Source organism: Drosophila obscura, unplaced genomic scaffold (genome assembly GCF_018151105.1).
Source record: "Drosophila obscura isolate BZ-5 IFL unplaced genomic scaffold, ASM1815110v1 contig_17, whole genome shotgun sequence".
In the NCBI taxonomy this organism is placed as follows: domain Eukaryota; kingdom Metazoa; phylum Arthropoda; class Insecta; order Diptera; family Drosophilidae; genus Drosophila; species Drosophila obscura.
This window is the reverse complement of record NW_024542757.1, coordinates 2,984,020-3,000,195: the sequence shown is the minus strand read 5'-3', so window position 1 is coordinate 3,000,195 and position 16,176 is coordinate 2,984,020. Positions and strand designations below refer to the sequence as shown.

General features: G+C 46.1%; 4 protein-coding genes across 15 annotated transcripts; 3 read left to right on the top strand and 1 right to left on the bottom strand.

The window, feature by feature from the left end:
* Positions 1-282: 282 nt before the first annotated feature.
* LOC111074707 (GTP-binding protein Rit2) lies at positions 283-3,603 on the bottom strand. Its single transcript, XM_022367600.2, has 3 exons — positions 3,131-3,603; positions 2,819-2,875; positions 283-2,741 (listed from the first exon to the last, which is right to left on the bottom strand). Exons 1-3 carry the CDS (start codon positions 3,345-3,347, stop codon positions 2,230-2,232), a joined length of 786 nt encoding a protein of 261 aa, XP_022223292.1. The 5' UTR covers positions 3,348-3,603; the 3' UTR covers positions 283-2,229.
* Positions 3,604-3,877: 274 nt separating this feature from the next.
* LOC111074697 (aspartyl/asparaginyl beta-hydroxylase) lies at positions 3,878-10,781 on the top strand. Of its 11 annotated transcripts, XM_022367583.2 has the most exons (14): positions 3,879-4,093; positions 5,242-5,427; positions 5,483-5,647; positions 5,709-6,052; positions 6,122-6,244; positions 6,394-6,556; positions 6,757-6,834; positions 7,408-7,518; positions 7,692-8,144; positions 8,487-8,593; positions 9,058-9,298; positions 9,365-9,470; positions 9,537-10,262; positions 10,326-10,781. In XM_022367583.2, the coding sequence occupies exons 1-14, from the start codon at positions 4,042-4,044 to the stop codon at positions 10,474-10,476; spliced, it is 3,006 nt and encodes a 1,001-aa protein (XP_022223275.2). In that variant the 5' UTR covers positions 3,879-4,041; the 3' UTR covers positions 10,477-10,781. The 11 variants fall into 11 exon arrangements, with proteins under 11 accessions (XP_041448040.1, XP_041448043.1, XP_041448046.1 ...); XM_041592106.1 differs by lacking the exons at positions 9,365-9,470; positions 9,537-10,262; positions 10,326-10,781 and adding exons at positions 4,965-5,018; positions 7,273-7,302 and having other exon boundaries at positions 3,878-4,093; positions 5,706-6,052; positions 8,661-9,076; XM_041592107.1 differs by lacking the exons at positions 9,365-9,470; positions 9,537-10,262; positions 10,326-10,781 and adding exons at positions 4,965-5,018; positions 7,273-7,302 and having other exon boundaries at positions 8,661-9,076.
* A 125-nt stretch (positions 10,782-10,906) lies between these two features.
* LOC111074693 (juvenile hormone esterase) lies at positions 10,907-15,999 on the top strand. 2 transcript variants are annotated; one of them, XM_041592071.1, is made up of 7 exons: positions 10,907-11,105; positions 11,178-11,321; positions 11,380-11,533; positions 11,593-11,778; positions 11,834-12,686; positions 12,745-12,891; positions 15,948-15,999. In XM_041592071.1, the coding sequence occupies exons 1-7, from the start codon at positions 10,908-10,910 to the stop codon at positions 15,958-15,960; spliced, it is 1,695 nt and encodes a 564-aa protein (XP_041448005.1). In that variant the 5' UTR covers position 10,907; the 3' UTR covers positions 15,961-15,999. The 2 variants fall into 2 exon arrangements, with proteins under 2 accessions (XP_041448005.1, XP_022223271.2); XM_022367579.2 differs by lacking the exon at positions 15,948-15,999 and having other exon boundaries at positions 12,745-13,080.
* LOC111074692 (juvenile hormone esterase-like) lies at positions 13,981-15,960 on the top strand. Its single transcript, XM_022367578.2, has 6 exons — positions 13,981-14,178; positions 14,234-14,377; positions 14,436-14,589; positions 14,649-14,834; positions 14,890-15,742; positions 15,801-15,960. The coding sequence occupies exons 1-6, from the start codon at positions 13,981-13,983 to the stop codon at positions 15,958-15,960; spliced, it is 1,695 nt and encodes a 564-aa protein (XP_022223270.2).
* Positions 16,000-16,176: the final 177 nt, after the last annotated feature.

Sequence of the window (16,176 nt, the reverse complement as noted above, 5' to 3'; positions counted from 1 at the left end):
AACAAAAAAAAAACTGAAAACAAAATGGAAATGAATAATTAAAGGTAAAAATATTTTACTAATATACATACATATATTACATATATAAAAAAATAAATAAAAAAAGAAAAAACGATACAAAAATCAACATCTTTGAGTTTTATTATCTGAAGAGGAGATTTTCGAAGATCGCTCAGGGGGTACGTACCATGGGTAACATTAATGAGAATGTTCAAATTCCCCAAATCCCAATGGGTTGGGGATGTGAACTTCGTGGAATGTGTTCCAGTAAAACTCGCATTATTAACGGGGGGTTCCAAAAATCTTTATTGAGGGAATTGTTTCTGTTCATATTTTGTTTTTCCATTGTGCATTAGTATTCCATTTTTGTTTACATTTAAAATGTATATAACATTATGAATAAAAATGGGATTTTGTTTTCTCATTTGTTTGGGTATTACAATTCAATATTATTTGCACCACTTCTGGAAAATGTCTGTCGTTTTCGAAACGACCAGAATCACGACAGAACGATGGTATTAGATACATTGGTATAGTGTCTAAGATTTTTCATATAGCGTGTTATCTGAATCGCTTGAGTTTCAGTTGCGAGGGGAAAGCGTTCAAAGCCGGATTAACCCGCATTCGATTACGCGCTTATCGCTTGTGCATTTGGCTATTGGTAGTTTTGTTGTTGTTGGGGGAGTCACACAAATTAGTTATCGAACGATTACATGTGGGGGTTTGTAATAACAATTAAATATTTAGTAGTTATGGTAGGTCCAACGTTCAACTGTTTAAGTGGGGTTTCATAACAAATGTTGGAGTAATTAAAGCCGTTTAAAACTGTTGTTTGTGTCGTGTAGTGTTTTCTGTAGTAGTGATGATAGTTAATAATATTAACATTTATGAGAGGAACTCATGGTGAATGCTTAGAGAACGTGATGTGTTGCGTGGTGGAGTTGTTTGGTGTGTAAAAAGTAATTAACAAATGTGTTAAACTAATAATAAATAAACTTAGAAGTAAACACGTGTCCTTAACAATAAACATATAAACAATAAACATTTCTCAAACTTAAACAACAAATGCAATCGGCTGTCTTGGGCTTAAGTTACATACATACATTATCTCTCTGTATATTTAGGTGTATATCATATATATATATATGTATATATGTATCATTATCAATTTGGATTTGGATTTGAACAAAGATCCAGGTTAAACACACATTCTGAAATGTTCCCGCGGTTTACATACTCATATCGTGGATCAATGTGTATTTATATATATGTATATGAATTAGTATACATTAAATTCAACATTTATTCGATTAGTTAAATGTGTGCTTTTGTGTGTGTTGCGTGTCCTGCTGGGGTAATACATGCATTACATAAGTTCAAAAATCCACCATCCATACTTCCTCTCTAGTTTTCTTTCAATCCATCCATCCATCCATCCGTCCGTCTACCTCCCTGACAGTAACGCTTGGCATTCACATTCGCTCGTGTTGTGCATTGTGTGTCCTTTGCTAGGATTCAGATCTCTCAGGTGTGTCACGATTTGTTTAAAGATATAAAGATTTTGGTTTCGCGTTTCTCTGCTTCATTCCGGTCTCAGCCTCAGGATTGAAGCTATTGAAGTCAGCTTGAATTTAAATGCATGTCTACTCGTAGCTTCTGCCAATTGCCTGCCAATCTGCCGTGCCCTCTTCCTCACCTCGCCTTGTCTTAGGAATCAACGTTATTTGTATTATTTTGACTACATAAAACATATGTACGTGCATTGTTAATATGTATCATTTTGGATCGGTGCTTAAACATATTGATATACTCTATCGTCTACCTCCGCTCGCTGCGCCTATCTTTGCTTGTCTGGCCAACAACAAATACATTAAATAATTTGTAACAAATAATAAATAAACGACTGACCGACCGACCGACCCTCTCTTCCTCGGTGGCCATAACAATAATTATGTAGTTTCTCCCATCATTCGATTGGTAAATTCTTGTGGTTTTGCCTCTGCCTTTGGAAACTTCGATCAATTACAAATAATCGTAGATATATATAGGATTTGATCTGCTGTTTGGTTATGCTATATACAATCCGTGTATATAGCAAACACACAATAAAAAAAAATGGTACTCGTAATAAGCAACGCATTGGATAATATTGCACTGATTCAAAGAAATTGTTAGCGCGCGCACTCTTCTGGCTCCAGCTGCAGCTCCTATCTAGCTTTATCCCCCTGTCTAGTTCAAATTGCGTCGACGACGGAATACCAAGGCGAATATGGAGCGTATGCGCCACCAGCGGCTGCGGTGGCGCGTGTGGATCTTCTCCGAGCTGCTGTCGGTGCCCTTCTGCAGCTCCTTGCGACGGATCTCACGGACGAGTGTGTAGAACGCCTCGTCGATGTAGTGGCGCAGTGCCGCGGACGTCTCGAAGAACGGACAGCCGAACTGATTGGCCAGATTCTTGCCCTCCTCGGTGGTGACGCGACGCTGAGATTCCAGATCCACCTTGTTGGCAATCAGCACCAGCGGTATCTCCTCGGACAGACGCACCCGGGTGATTAGTTTGCGGTACTCCGACGCCTCCTGGAAGCTGTGGCGGTCGGTGACCGAGTAGCAGATGATGAAACCTTCACCACAGCGCATGTATTGGTCCCGCATGGCCGTGAACTCGACCTGGCCGGCAGTGTCGAGTATGTCGAGCAGGGCGGCCTCGTTGTCTATGACCGCCTGTTGCTGGTACGAATCCTCTGCGGCAACGAGTCGGCAAACATTTATGGATTAGTCAGACGAGTTCAAGTCCATCGCGATGCTGCAGCACACTCACCAATGGTCGGGTCGTGGTAGTCCAAGAAGCTGTGGCTCACGAACTGCAGAGTAACAGCTGATGTTCGAGTGCGCAGGGTTCAGCCGAACGCCCGAGCGAAAACGCCGAGACAGACGGATTGGTGGTGGGGCGATGGTGCGTGTGGCGTGTGGGGGTGGTGATGGGGGACGGGAAAAACAAAGCGTAAAAGAAATTGAGATAATTTATTGATTTTTCGCGACCACAATCAAAATGCGCAGTGATAACTTTCATGGTTGCCGACATGCGCGACCTTTTTTGGGATGCTTTTCCGGACCCTTGTAGCCCACTTACCCGACTTTCCGACACCGCCATCTCCAAGGATGACTATCTTGTACACCCGGAGGCCACCTCTCATGTTCTGCGGCGGTGCTGGGGCTTGTTTTACGCTGCCATTATCCATGCGATCGTTGGCAGTGTGCATCGAATCCGTGTCGCCGCCGCTGGTGCAGGACCTCAGTTTGCTGGACCTTTTCAAAGCTGCACACCCGATGGACATGTCGCCGGCCATTACTTTTACTCCCTACCCCAGGGGGCCGTTGAACTTATACTTTTTTCCACAACACGACCACCCGCCACAGCCCAGTTAGAACTGGGCAACATATGAAATTTGAAAACGAACTGCCTAATTCGATTTTTCCCAATTGCGGACAGACGGTATGGGGATTTTTCCCAATTGCAGACAAACGGTATTGGAATTATAAAAGTCCAATTGGAACCAAATTCTGTCTGTATTTATTTTCTTGTTGGGGCTCGGGTTAGTTCAGTGTGACCGCGCATTTATAGATAAGATATACCGCCGCCTGACCCTCAGAAATGTACCGAAATATACCGTCTCACTTCTGTATATACTTGTTTGATATGTTTAATTTTTGAACGCATTTGGATAAATAGTGTTATTTATGGACAATTAATGAATATTACACCTGCTTAATCAAATATAATTGATATCCATAGATATTAATTCCTTTTCCCATCCCCAGGAGGTCTGGCAACGCCGATACGCAACGGGCGCCGTTTTATAAATAATTCCAACGACGGCGAGCTGCTGCTCGCATTTCGTTACGTACAGCGATCGTGTTCGGGAACGCTTTCAGCCCGGTCTCTGTGGCCACCGACGACACATAGACACATCTGGACTGAAAAAACAACACACATTTCCCCTCCCCATCATATTGGCATACATTTAGTGTCCGGCCAGGAAAATGTCGGGCGATGTGCAGCCGCGTAAGCGCAAGGATAAGCGCAGAAAACGCGGTAAGTTCGCCATCACCCCCCTCCTCCCTTTCATCAATCTCTGATCAGCGAAGAACGGGAATGTAGTGACCGTTAGTTTGTGTAAAATTTCCTGTGGCCGCCGCTAAGAGCGTAGCAAGCAGTTCATTTCTTTTATTAGCAAAATAATATTGTCGAGTGCCTTTAAAAATAACTTTGCCCTATTATATAAAATTATACATCTCGCCTGTTTCTGTCGCTATGCGTGTGCTGATCCACTATAGAAAAATATGTATATGTATTGAAGACATGCGGGGGTCTATGTGTGATTTTTATGACTCGTAGAAAGGAAAAGGGCATTGAAGATTTCGGCTTGGTTGGCTTAGATTTTATTTTGAAATGATAATTTGGGGAAACTGCTTTTATCTTTCACTCTTGTCTGATCTATCCCGGGTCTTATCTCGCTGCTTATCTGCATACATACATACATATACATATGTAAAGACTAACAACTGAGCGAGGCTAAGAAATCATCTGGGCTATAATTCATGATTCCCCAATGCTATTAATGCGCTGCACAAAGAGACGAAACCACACTTCCCGTTTTGTCTGTGGCCATTTTAACACCCACCCACAGAAGATGCTCATTTTGGTCATGCAGTGCAACAAAAACATTGAAATTATATGTAAAACAATTTTATTTTTATTTGGCCATCTGCCCAAGAGCATGACTGGCGGGTTCTTTGTTTATTATTGCACATATTTAGGCATAAACAAATCCCTCTCTTATCGCATTGTAATACCGGTGTCACCAAAATGGGGGAAAATTCTGCGGGTATAATTAATTACTGTAATCCAAGAGGCAAGCAGTAGACTGCTTTGGCATTCATTGTAACTAACTTTTTACGTTTAGATGATCGAAAATCTGACGGCGATGTGACTGTGCTGCGTCAGTCCAGCTTTCAAGGTAGCCAACAACCCTTCCGTCCTATATCCACATCCGTCGTGCTACCCTCTCCAACCCCTTAAATGGTTTTCTAAACCAAATTAAAGTCTCTAGTAGTTACTAAATCAACCGCTTGTCTATCCCCACGCTGTCTGAAGGTGCATTTAATTAAACAATTTGTAATCACATGTGTTTATTATTCACTACCATGCAATCGCACACATATACATATGTGCATTCATAGATGACGACGAGTCTTCCCATGGCGTCCACATTACAAAGATGGGAAACGACGATTTACACTTACACGTGCATCACGATCACGGCACCGGCGGCAATTGGTGTGCCAAGATCATATTCTTCTCTCTGATGGCAGTACTCTTGGGCCTCGTGGGCCTGATCATCTTGGAGAATCGTGGCCTTGAAGATAGTAAGTCCAGAAATCACGAAATAAAAATGTGTTGGTTAAAGGATATCTATTTTAGTGGATACTCCCTTGTCCGAGTCGCGCTTTTCCAACTATTTTACTGGTTTGGTCGACGAGCATCGAGGGGAGCATGATGCCCATGATGTGCACAAACCTTCTGGAGAGGCTTTGGATGAGCATGATGACCATGATGACCATGATGACCTCGAAGAAGAAGAAGAAGGTGGGTCAACCACTATAATCTATGCTTCTCCTTTTAAAGGGGTTTTCTTCTTTTTTAGAAGAGCCTCTTTCGGAGGAATTAGATGATGAAACAGAGCAGGAAGAGGACACAGAGCAAGAAGCGGAAACAGAGCAAGAGGAATATGAAGAAGAAGAAGAAGAAGCAGCAGAGGAGGAGCAGGAAGAAGATGATGAGGAAGAGGAGGATAATAATGCTGGCGAAAACATCACCGCCGAAGATCCAGAAGAAGACGAGCCCTATGCTGAGGCCACCGCAGAAGCTACCGTAGAAGCCACCGCCGAGTACGATGTACAGGACTCCGAGGAAGAAGAGCCCGAGAACGATGTCGAAGATGACGTGGCAGAATCTCAGGAACCAGCTCCTTCAACTGCGGAATTGGATGAGGTACAGTCTAAGCTATGGGTAAATGGTATGGTAGAGCGTTTGGATAACTTTCTGCCACTCATCGTGCAGGATGACGATGATGACAACAACAACGACGAGGCTGACGAGGTGGAGATCGAAGAGTCTGTTCAATCGAAAGCCCAAAGTTCCCCTACGACACCTAAAAGTGACAAAGATGATGCAGATGATGAGGTGAGAGAAAAGCAATTGCTCTGAAGATAAGTATTAGGCATACCAGTATCCTGGTAATAAGAACACGGTTTAGAATTGTTGTGGTCTCCGTCTCTTTTGTTTGTTACTGCAATAATATGGGTTACTGTTAATGTTTACTCGATTCGCAGGAAAAATACGATGCCGATGATGACGACTTTGAGTCCCTAGATGAGGAACCCGAAGAACTGGTGCGGCAAGTGAGAAAAGCCGACGTTGCAGATAGCGAAGAGCAGGAACAGGAAGATAATAAGGAAGAGCCCACAGAAGAGGGTTCTTCCTGGTTGGCATCGCGTAAGTTGAGTCCCTGTTTGAGGCAATTGCCATTGGAACAATGAACGGATCTCCCTTTGGCCCTAGAAAACGTTAAGAACTGACAGACCATCTCTTACTTTACCTCCCTACACACACAAGCCACACGAAAAATATTGTACAAGAAAGTGCAAAACGAATCTTGTTTGTTCTCTGATACTAAAACCTGAATCATTTTACAGTTGCCGTTAAATTTGGCGTTGGCGTTGCACTTGCCTTAGTTTCACGTCTTGTATTGATCAGGAAAAGTCCGAATACAAGTGAGTCTTCAATGCTTGACCTACTCCTACTCCATTGCTCTCTGCTCTGTGAACTGTGATCTATGCCAAAGCACGCCAAATCAATGTTAATGCTGTTAATCTTTCACTATCTGACTGTACTCATGTTCGGACAGTTTGTAACCAAAGCGACGCTTTCCTTTCTAACCCACCAAGAGCCAAAAGCTAAAAGCCGACTGGCAACAACACTTTCAATGTCTTCAGATCGATATGTGACATATGTATTAACAGAACTAAAACAAAGAGCTCGGCACTCGATTTCTCTCTTTTCGGTTTTTGGCAAAAATTTCCAAATTTTCTTTTATTTGAAGGAATCGCGGTGTCTGAGCTCACTTTTTGCACTTTCTTTATTATTTATTATTTATTACTCATTGTATGATTATGATTTATTATTTTGTAATTTTTGTAATTTTATTGTAGTCACAGCTTTGTTTAACTATTTCCACCAATGTATGTATGTATGGAAAGTGCTGTATGGCTTTGTTGTTGCTCGTATAGTAATAGTTTACACCGCCTTATGTTGACCAAACATTATATCCCGTGATGAATGTGTAGCCGAAGACGAGCCGCCCCCACCGGAGGCGATCATGAGGCGCCGACTGACGATTGCCACAGAGGAAGATCAGATACCAGACGACCTGGAGGAGATTCCGCTGCTGGACGATGGTTGGACGATCATATCATATAACTTAATTCCAAACTTCGGCCTGTCGAAGTTGCTTCGAAATCATTTCTAGCCGCAGCTGGCAGTGATCTTGCAGCTTTTAGTTTTAGATTCCAGAATGTACCCATTAATATTAATTTGTATAATACCTACCATATTCCATCACAAAAACAAGAATATTCCGAGGAGGAAATTGAAATCGAGGAGGAGATTGAAGTGGAGATCAGCGACATCGAAGAAGAGAATGCTAGCGGTGATGGCGATGTGGCATTATCGGCCAGCTATCTACCCGAGACTTTTGAGCAGTTGAGCTCCATGTACAAGTCATCGCCAGTGCCTCCATCGAGTGAAACAAAGCCCCAAGAGCCAGAGAAGCCAGAGGAGACAGAGGAGCCACTGAAACCGTCGGGATTCAGTGATCTTTATGTGGAATACGAGGACGGGACCATTGAGGACTACGAACACGATGGAGAGACAGATGAGGAGGACGAGATATCAGACGAGGAGGAGGACGAGATATCCGATGTGGATGACGCTGATCTAATGAGCAGACTGGAGGCCAAATACGGCCGTCTGCCGGTCAAGGAGTACGAAAGCGATCCGGACTCTGACGATCCCACCTGGACACGTAATTACTAAATGTACAATTCACACAGTATCGCCACCGTCTCTCGATGTCCTCCACCGCATTGACTTATCCGACATACTCTCGTACTGTTTAAGACTCTAAAATAATCTCAGTCATGGCCATAAGCTACACTCTACTTTAAGACACACCATCTGATCCATAACCGATCGTAAGTGAAGAACTTCTCTCCTACTACTACTCCCACGCCCACTATCAATATAAACGCCTCACTAACCCTTCGTATTAGGTATAAGGTGGAGCTCTGTCTAGGCCCAAACCGTTCAAAGTTCCTCTCCTTTCACTACGTAAATATCTAATCGAATTAATGTTTAACCCAACTAGAAATCAAACCCAAAGATCCTAACCCAGAGGCGCCGGCTTCGGCACCAGCCGCAGAGGATTCATTTCAACGGGAGCTGCGTCAGGCCAATGCCGAAATGATCCGGGAGGTAGGTCACAGACTAGAAGTCTTTGTGCAGCAGGAATAACTCAAAGAATCTCTCGATATACCTCTAGCTCAACAATCACTAAATCACATTAAACCAAACTCATTTCATAGCTTTAGTTTCATGTTTCATGTTTGCTTTGCTAGTCACTAGATCTAGTATTAACTGTTTAGCTTTGTAAGATCCGAAACATACGATTTGGCTTGTTGGAAACCCTCCTGTCAAGGCGTTTCAGTCGGGCACAACCACCACCCAGTGGCGGCCTCCTCCAGCCAGACACACCCACTGGATGAGGTCTCCTCGATGGGGGATGGCTGGGCCGCCCTGCAATCCCCTGGCAATTGTGTTTCCCCTTCTAATGAGCTTCATTATTTTTGTACTAATTGCATGTGCCGTGAACCCCATCTAACCCTTTGTCTTTGTGTGCGTTTTGGCTGACGAACCGCGAACTAATCCCCGCCCAAAAGAACTATGCCCAAGCCCTGCGCTCGTTTAACACGCTCATCCAACACTATGCCGACGAGCCGTTGGCCCATCTGGGTCGTGCTCATCTCCTGGAGCGGCTGGCAGAGAGGGAGCGCAGCAACCAGCGACTGTGGGAGGCCATTGATTCCTACAAACGATATCTGGCCTTTGGCGAGCTGGTGGCCAGCGATAGAGAGTTTCTTTCTGCCGCAGAACGCTGCATCGAGCATTTGCGATTCATGGGTGAGTTTCGGAATGGTATGGCGCTGCTTCTTGAAAAATCTTCTAAAGATGAGATCTCTTCTCCAGGTTATCATCAACAAACGGTGGCCATTCACGAGCTGCTCATCGAGCGTTTGCCTGCTGCTCCTCGACTGCGCAATCAACTCTCCCTCACCCATCTCACGGCCAATAAGTAGGTGAGCTAAGGTTCCAGCCCCAAAATCCCATTGCGGTGCCCATCTAACACGACTGCTTGCAGCATGCGGCTGGTGAAGCTGGTGGCAGCTGAAACACTGAAGCTCTGGCCAGCCGATCCTGTGGCCCAACTCCACTACGGCCTGGCCCTCAAACAGCTCCATGGAGACTACGATCAGGCGCTGCCCTACTTGCAGAACGCCATTGAGTCCAAGGCAGAGGGCACACAGGAGGCTTACTTCTATCTCGCTCTGGGGGAAACGCTGCAACGTATGTCCAGACAGCCAGAGGCTGTGGAAGTGCACAGGCAAGCCGTGGCCATGGGACTCATTGCCAGCGTCTATCAGAGATCGTTGTACAATGAGCCCAAGCTGCGAGCCCAACCCTTTTGGCAGCCTTCGGAGACGGGATACGGCGTGCAGTTGAGGAAACTACAGAAGAATTGGATGTCCATCCGTATGGAAGCCCTGGCTCTGCTCAGCCATCGCGGTTACTTCGCAGATGAAGCGGAGAATCTGCGCCACAAGGGTATCTGGCAGCAGTTTGAGCTCTTTGCGAAGGGTCAGCTTGTTAGGAAGAACTGCCAACGGGCCCCCATCACCTGCGGTCTGATGAAGGAGTTCCCCGAATCCAGCGGCTGTCGAAGGGGACAGGTGAAGTTCAGTGTGATGCAGGCAGAGACGCATGTGTGGCCGCATTGTGGGCCCACCAATTGCCGCTTGAGAGCGCATCTCACGCTGGTGGCTCCCGAGCCAGAGCGAACCTCTCTTCGAGTGGCAGAGCAGGAAAGGTAAGTGCAAATGGAACTGGAAGGTTTTTCCCTATCGAAAGGTCATACGATTTACCATTTTAGCACCTGGCGCGAGGGCGAACTAATCATATTCGATGACAGCTTCGAGCACGAGGTCTGGCACAATGGCACGCGTCCCCGCCTGGTGCTCATCCTGGACATGTGGCATCCAGATCTAAATGCCGCACAGCGTCGCAGTCTGACGCCAATCTGAGATCGATATTGAGCGTCTTGTTCGATTTTGTAAATGGTTCCGGTTCCTAGGCCTCCCAAATAGACAATTTCCGCCCCGCTTTGTTCACTGTTAGTTGAGTCATTCACTAGTTATAGAGCCATTATACCCAGTACGTCTGTAATTGTACCTCTTAGTTGTTAAGCTCAGTTGAATGCGTGTTTAGGCCATAGTAAAATGCACTCTTGATATGTATTTAACCGACGATCTGCTTTGGTGGGCAGCTACTGTTTGCCTTTTGTACATTAACTACAGAATCAATATAAAGTTTTTTAGGATTTGAAAAAGCTGGTATTAAGTTTCGGGGAGGTTGGGCGACATGATTATACAGATTATTGCACGCTAATGTGTTTGGGTAAGCTTTTTCTCTATAAAAGGCAGACTGGCTCGGAGTGCCATAAGTGAAACCAAACATGCGCCTGCTCTGGTCTGGAGTTCTGCTGACACTCGCTGTCTGTCCGCTTGCGGCTGCCGGCGATCCTTTGGATGTGTGCCTGAAGGATCTGGGCTGCCTGAGGGGCACACATATGCCAGGATATCAGGGCGAGGAGTTTGAGGCGTTCATGGGCATACCATTTGCCCAGCCTCCTGTGGATTCCCTGCGACTCAGAGTAAGTCACGGAAATAGTCTTCATATTTTAACAGATTAATGTCTGTACGAGTATATATAATTACCGATCTAGAATCCTGTGCCTGCTGCGCCCTGGGAGGGCATTCTGGATGCAGGGACAGCCAAGGATGGTTGTCTGCAGAAGAACTACTTTAGCACCAACTGGGTAGTTTCGGGCGTGGAAGATTGCCTCTACCTGAATGTCTACAGACCAAAGGTTTCGCTTGATGGGCAACGAAAACTCAGAGAAAATCTAACACTCATTCCTTGCATAGAAACGCGATGGAAGTCCCTTGCCCGTCATGTTCTACATCCATGGGGGCGGTTACTTTAGCGGCACTGCCCATCCGGTTGCCAGTGGACCCGAGTATATGATGGACACGGAGCAGGTGATCATGGTCACCGTACCCTATCGCCTGGGGCCGTTGGGTGAGCTTGTCATAGGGGAGGAACTATGAACAGTTTATTCTTGAGATTATCTCTTGCAGGATTCCTGAGCACTGGCGATACGAATATGCCTGGCAACTTCGCTCTCAAGGATCAGCGCCTGGCCATGCAGTGGGTGCAGCAGCACATAGCAGAATTTGGAGGCGATCCCCAGTTGGTGACGATCTTCGGCCACAGTGCGGGAGGAATGTCGGCCCACTATCACATGCTCAGCCCCAGCTCAAAGGGTGAGCTTCACTGTACTCTCGTTGTACACTCTCTTGAATCTTTCCTTCCCGGTAGGACTCTTTCAACGGTCCATGTCCTTGGTTGGCACCATACTCTCGCCATTCTTGAAGATAAATAAGGAACCTCTCGCCCAGGCGAGAAAGCTGGCTGCTGTGGCTGGCATCGAGGGGGCAGAGAGCTTAGACAGCAAGGACCTGGCCCAGGCTCTGCGAGAGCTGGATCCCGTTGAGCTGCACACCACGGTAGACTCCCTAAAAGTTTGGTATAACTTTCCTTTCATCAGCAATACAGTGGTCGTCGAACCTGTTGGATGTCCGGAAGCCTTCTTCACCGAGGACCCGGTACAGTCGCACCTCGAGGGACGCATTAATCAGGTGCCCTGGTTGCTGAGCGTCACTTCCAGGGCCGGAGAAGGTGCTCTATCCATTCTGCGCGTCTTCGACGATCGAAAGCTACGGGCCGAGCTCAACTCGCAGTTCCTTGAGCATTTTTCCCACGTCTTGAACTTGCCTGATGGAACTTCGTCGGAGGTTGTCCGGGAAATCCTAGACGCCTATGGATTCGAGGGAGAGAGCATCAGCAACGATACACTTGTGCCGCTGGCCGAGATCGCGGGCGACTTTGGGTTCTTTTACCCGCTCTACGAGACCGCCTCAACCTACGCAAAATACGCCAATCTTGAGGAGAATCCGCTCTCCTTCTACTTTTTCGAGTACCGTGGCCTGCGCACCCTCTCGACCCTGTTTAGCGGCGCATCGGTGGAGTATGGGGTAGGTGCTGCCCACATGGACGACGCTCTGCACACCATACGGATTCCGGCTATTGTCGAGGACTATCCCAAGAATTCGGAGGATGCTGACGTCGTTAAACGAATGACCTCGCTGATGGTGGACTTTGCCAAAACCGGGTAAGATTTCTATGGAAGAATGTCCAAGCTATGTAGCTGATGCTCTTCTCTGTTTCAGGATCTTCCACAGTGGCACATCCTGCCAAGCTTCCGATTTCACGGATCAGCAGATGTGCAGCTATGTCCATTTTGGTGGCACCGTTGGCAACTACAAGGAGGATATCCAGAAGGACGTGGATTTGGCAGGCTATCCAATATGGAAGAGGTTATTTTTCTGAGAATCATTAGTCAACAGATTGCTTTTAATGATGTTACTTGTTTACTATTAATTCGTATCTCAGTCTCTGGAACTGGAACGAGAATTTTAGTACTTTTACATAATGTGTCTCTGTAATGTTACACGATAAATAACTAAGCTGCAACTCAATGTAAAATTGTTGCGTCATGTGCATGCAATGTATGTTGTTTTGGCATTTTCTGGGCAATCCTCTTTTGCAGCGTTTGCTTGTGTGTGTCGAGTCGCTCATATGTGCCGCGTCATGTGGAAGCAGCTGGAAAGAATGACGTATCCATTGCTGTTCTAAACGATCGTCGGTAGTGTGGGGAGCTGCGGTACAGGTCACAGAATTCTCGACTTCAAGCCCATCGCAATGTTCTGACTTTTGTGGAACTACAACAAACAGAAAAAGATTAAAAAGATTATCCCTAAAATTTAAAACTGAGAATAGTTATATAACACTACTCAACACGATTTTTCCTCAAGGAACCAAACTGAATTTTCCTGACAGATTTGGGGCTTTGAAATTGTTTGATAGGTTTTTTTTACAGCAGAACTTTGTTTTAAACTTATTTTTGAAGGTAGCGCTTATATTTTTCAACTTTGCCATTCTGAAATGCAAAAAAAATAATAGATAATAATAATAGAAGTAAAAAAAAATGCATTAAAAAATTGCGAAAAACAAAAGTTTGATTTTGTTGAGTAGTGTAATTGGTTATGGTGGTCATTCTCTATAAACAAGTAACTCCCCCTTTTTTCATTGCCAGTTACTAATATTAAGTAATTCATACTAGTTATATTTAACTAACTATTAATTGTTAATTGTGAAGCTCAGTTGAATGCGTGCGCAGGCCATAGGAAAATGCTACTGCTTGCATTTTGTACCTAATAAACAAAAACAAAAAACGTTTAATATGAATCGAAAATGATTGGAATTAACTGGGGAAGGAGGTTGGGCAAGTGCAGACTACAATTGCGGGACATGATTATACAAATTTGTGCACTCGAATCTCAATGGGAAGTCGAAGTTTTCTATAAAAGGCAGACTCGCTTGGAGTTCCATAAGTGAAACCGAAAATGCGCCTGCTCTGGTCTGGAGTTCTGCTGACTCTCGCTGTCTGTCCGCTTGCGGCTACCGGCGATCCTTTGGATGTGTGCCTGAAGGATCTGGGCTGCCTGAGGGGCACACATATGCCAGGATATCAGGGCGAGGAGTTCGAGGCGTTCATGGGCATCCCATTTGCCCAGCCTCCAGTGGATTCCCTGCGTCTCAGAGTAAGTTTCGGCCATTCGTTTTATGTTTTTGAACATAATATAAACGCCGATCTAGAATCCTGTGCCTGCTGCTGCCTGGGAGGGCATTCTGGATGCAGGGACAGCCAAGGACAGTTGCCTGCAGAGGAACTTTTTTGGCGTCAAATGGTCCGTTTCGGGCGTGGAAGATTGCCTTTATCTGAATGTCTACAGACCCAAGGTTACGCTTGATGTGCAACGAAAAGCCAGATAAAATCTAACTTTTTTTTCTTCCATAGAAACGCAATGGAAATCCCTTGCCCGTCATGTTCTACATCCATGCGGGAGGCTTTTTTAGCGGATCCGCCCATCCGGTTGCCAGTGGACCCGAGTATATGATGGACACGGAGCAGGTGATCATGGTCACCGTACCCTATCGCTTGGGGCCGTTGGGTGAGCTTGTCATAGGGGAGGAACTATGAAAAGTTTATTCTTGAGATGATCTCTTGCAGGATTCCTGAGCACTGGCGATACGAATATGCCTGGCAACTTCGCTCTCAAGGATCAGCGCCTGGCCATGCAGTGGGTGCAGCAGCACATAGCAGAATTTGGAGGCGATCCCCAGTTGGTGACGATCTTCGGCCACAGTGCGGGAGGAATGTCGGCCCACTATCACATGCTCAGCCCCAGCTCAAAGGGTGAGCTTCACTGTACTCTCGTTGGGCGCTCTCTTGAAACTTTCCCTCCCGCTAGGACTCTTTCATAGGGCCATGTCTTTGGATAGCACTTCGTTATCACCATTCCTTAAGATCAACAAGGACCCCTTGGGCCAGGCGAGAAAGCTGGCTGCTGTGGCTGGCATCGAGGAGGCAGAGAGCTTGAACAGCAAGGACCTAGCCCAAGCTCTGCGAGAGCTGGATCCCGTTGAGTTGCACACGACGGTAGACTCCCTAAAAGTTTGGGATAACTTTCCTTTCATCAGTAATCCACCGGTCGTCGAGCCTGTTGGCTGTCCAGAAGCCTTCTTCACCGAGGACCCGGTGCAGGCGCACCTCGAGGGACGCATTAATCAGGTGCCCTGGTTGCTGGGTCTCAATTCGAGGGCCGGAGAGGGTTCTATTGCGGTTCTGCATCCTTTCGACGATCGAAAGCTACGGGCCGAGCTCAACTCGCAGTTCCTTGAGCATTTTTCCTACATTTTGCATTTGCCTGAAGGAACTTCACCTGAGGTTGTTCGGGAAATCCTAGACGCCTATGGATTCGAGGGAGAGAGCATCAGCAACGATACACTTGTGCCGCTGGCCGAGATCGCGGGGGACTTTGGGTTCTACTATCCGCTCTACGAGACGGCCTCAGCCTACGCAAAATACGCCAATCTCGAGGAGAATCCGCTCTCCTTCTACTTTTTCGAGTACCGTGGCCTGCGCACCCTGTCGACCCTGTTTAGCGGCGCATCGGTGGAGTATGGGGTAGGAGCTGCCCACATGGACGATGCTCTGCACACCATACGGATTCCGGCTATTGTCGAGGACTATCCCAAGGATTCGGAGGATGCTGAGGTCGTTAAACGAATGACCTCGCTGATGGTGGACTTTGCCAAAACCGGGTAAGATTTCTATGGAAGAATGTCCAAGCTATGTAGCTAATGCTCTTCTCTGTTTCAGGATCTTCCACAGTGGCACATCCTGCCAAGCTTCCGATTTCACGGATCATCAGATGTGCAGCTATGTCCATTTTGGTGGCACTGTTGGCAGCTACAAGGAGGATATCCAGAAGGACGTGCATTTGGCAGCCTATCCCATATGGAAGAGGTTATTTTTCTGATAATCTGTTCATTTTTCAAGGTTAATTGTATATGGAGCTATAAATACGAATATCACTTAATATGTGGAACTGGAACGAGCATTGTAAGAGACGTAACTTAACTGTAACTCAATGTCAATTGTAACTGTAAATGGAGCACTGCTTGCGGCTGTTTCTCTCACTCTCGCTCTCTTTAGCGATTGCTCTGCTGCTGCTGCTGCTGCTGCGAACGTTGCT

What these genes read in the sequence shown, in the direction of transcription:
- LOC111074697 (XM_022367583.2), top strand. Translation starts at nt 4,042, where the DNA reads ATGTCGGGCGATGTGCAGCCGCGTAAGCGCAAGGATAAGCGCAGAAAA. An exon ending in TGACGATCCCACCTGGACAC is followed by an intron (nt 8,145 to 8,486) that starts GTAATTACTAAA and finishes TAACCCAACTAG; the next exon opens with AAATCAAACCCAAAGATCCT. An exon ending in CGAGCATTTGCGATTCATGG is followed by an intron (nt 9,299 to 9,364) that starts GTGAGTTTCGGA and finishes TCTCTTCTCCAG; the next exon opens with GTTATCATCAACAAACGGTG.
- LOC111074692 (XM_022367578.2), top strand. Translation starts at nt 13,981, where the DNA reads ATGCGCCTGCTCTGGTCTGGAGTTCTGCTGACTCTCGCTGTCTGTCCG. An exon ending in TGGATTCCCTGCGTCTCAGA is followed by an intron (nt 14,179 to 14,233) that starts GTAAGTTTCGGC and finishes ACGCCGATCTAG; the next exon opens with AATCCTGTGCCTGCTGCTGC. An exon ending in TGAATGTCTACAGACCCAAG is followed by an intron (nt 14,378 to 14,435) that starts GTTACGCTTGAT and finishes TTTCTTCCATAG; the next exon opens with AAACGCAATGGAAATCCCTT.
- LOC111074693 (XM_041592071.1), top strand. Translation starts at nt 10,908, where the DNA reads ATGCGCCTGCTCTGGTCTGGAGTTCTGCTGACACTCGCTGTCTGTCCG. An exon ending in TGGATTCCCTGCGACTCAGA is followed by an intron (nt 11,106 to 11,177) that starts GTAAGTCACGGA and finishes TTACCGATCTAG; the next exon opens with AATCCTGTGCCTGCTGCGCC. An exon ending in GTGGACTTTGCCAAAACCGG is followed by an intron (nt 12,687 to 12,744) that starts GTAAGATTTCTA and finishes TCTCTGTTTCAG; the next exon opens with GATCTTCCACAGTGGCACAT.
- LOC111074707 (XM_022367600.2), bottom strand. Translation starts at nt 3,347, where the DNA reads ATGGCCGGCGACATGTCCATCGGGTGTGCAGCTTTGAAAAGGTCCAGC. An exon ending in TGGCGGTGTCGGAAAGTCGG is followed by an intron (nt 2,876 to 3,130) that starts GTAAGTGGGCTA and finishes CTCGAACATCAG; the next exon opens with CTGTTACTCTGCAGTTCGTG. An exon ending in CTACCACGACCCGACCATTG is followed by an intron (nt 2,742 to 2,818) that starts GTGAGTGTGCTG and finishes TCGTTGCCGCAG; the next exon opens with AGGATTCGTACCAGCAACAG.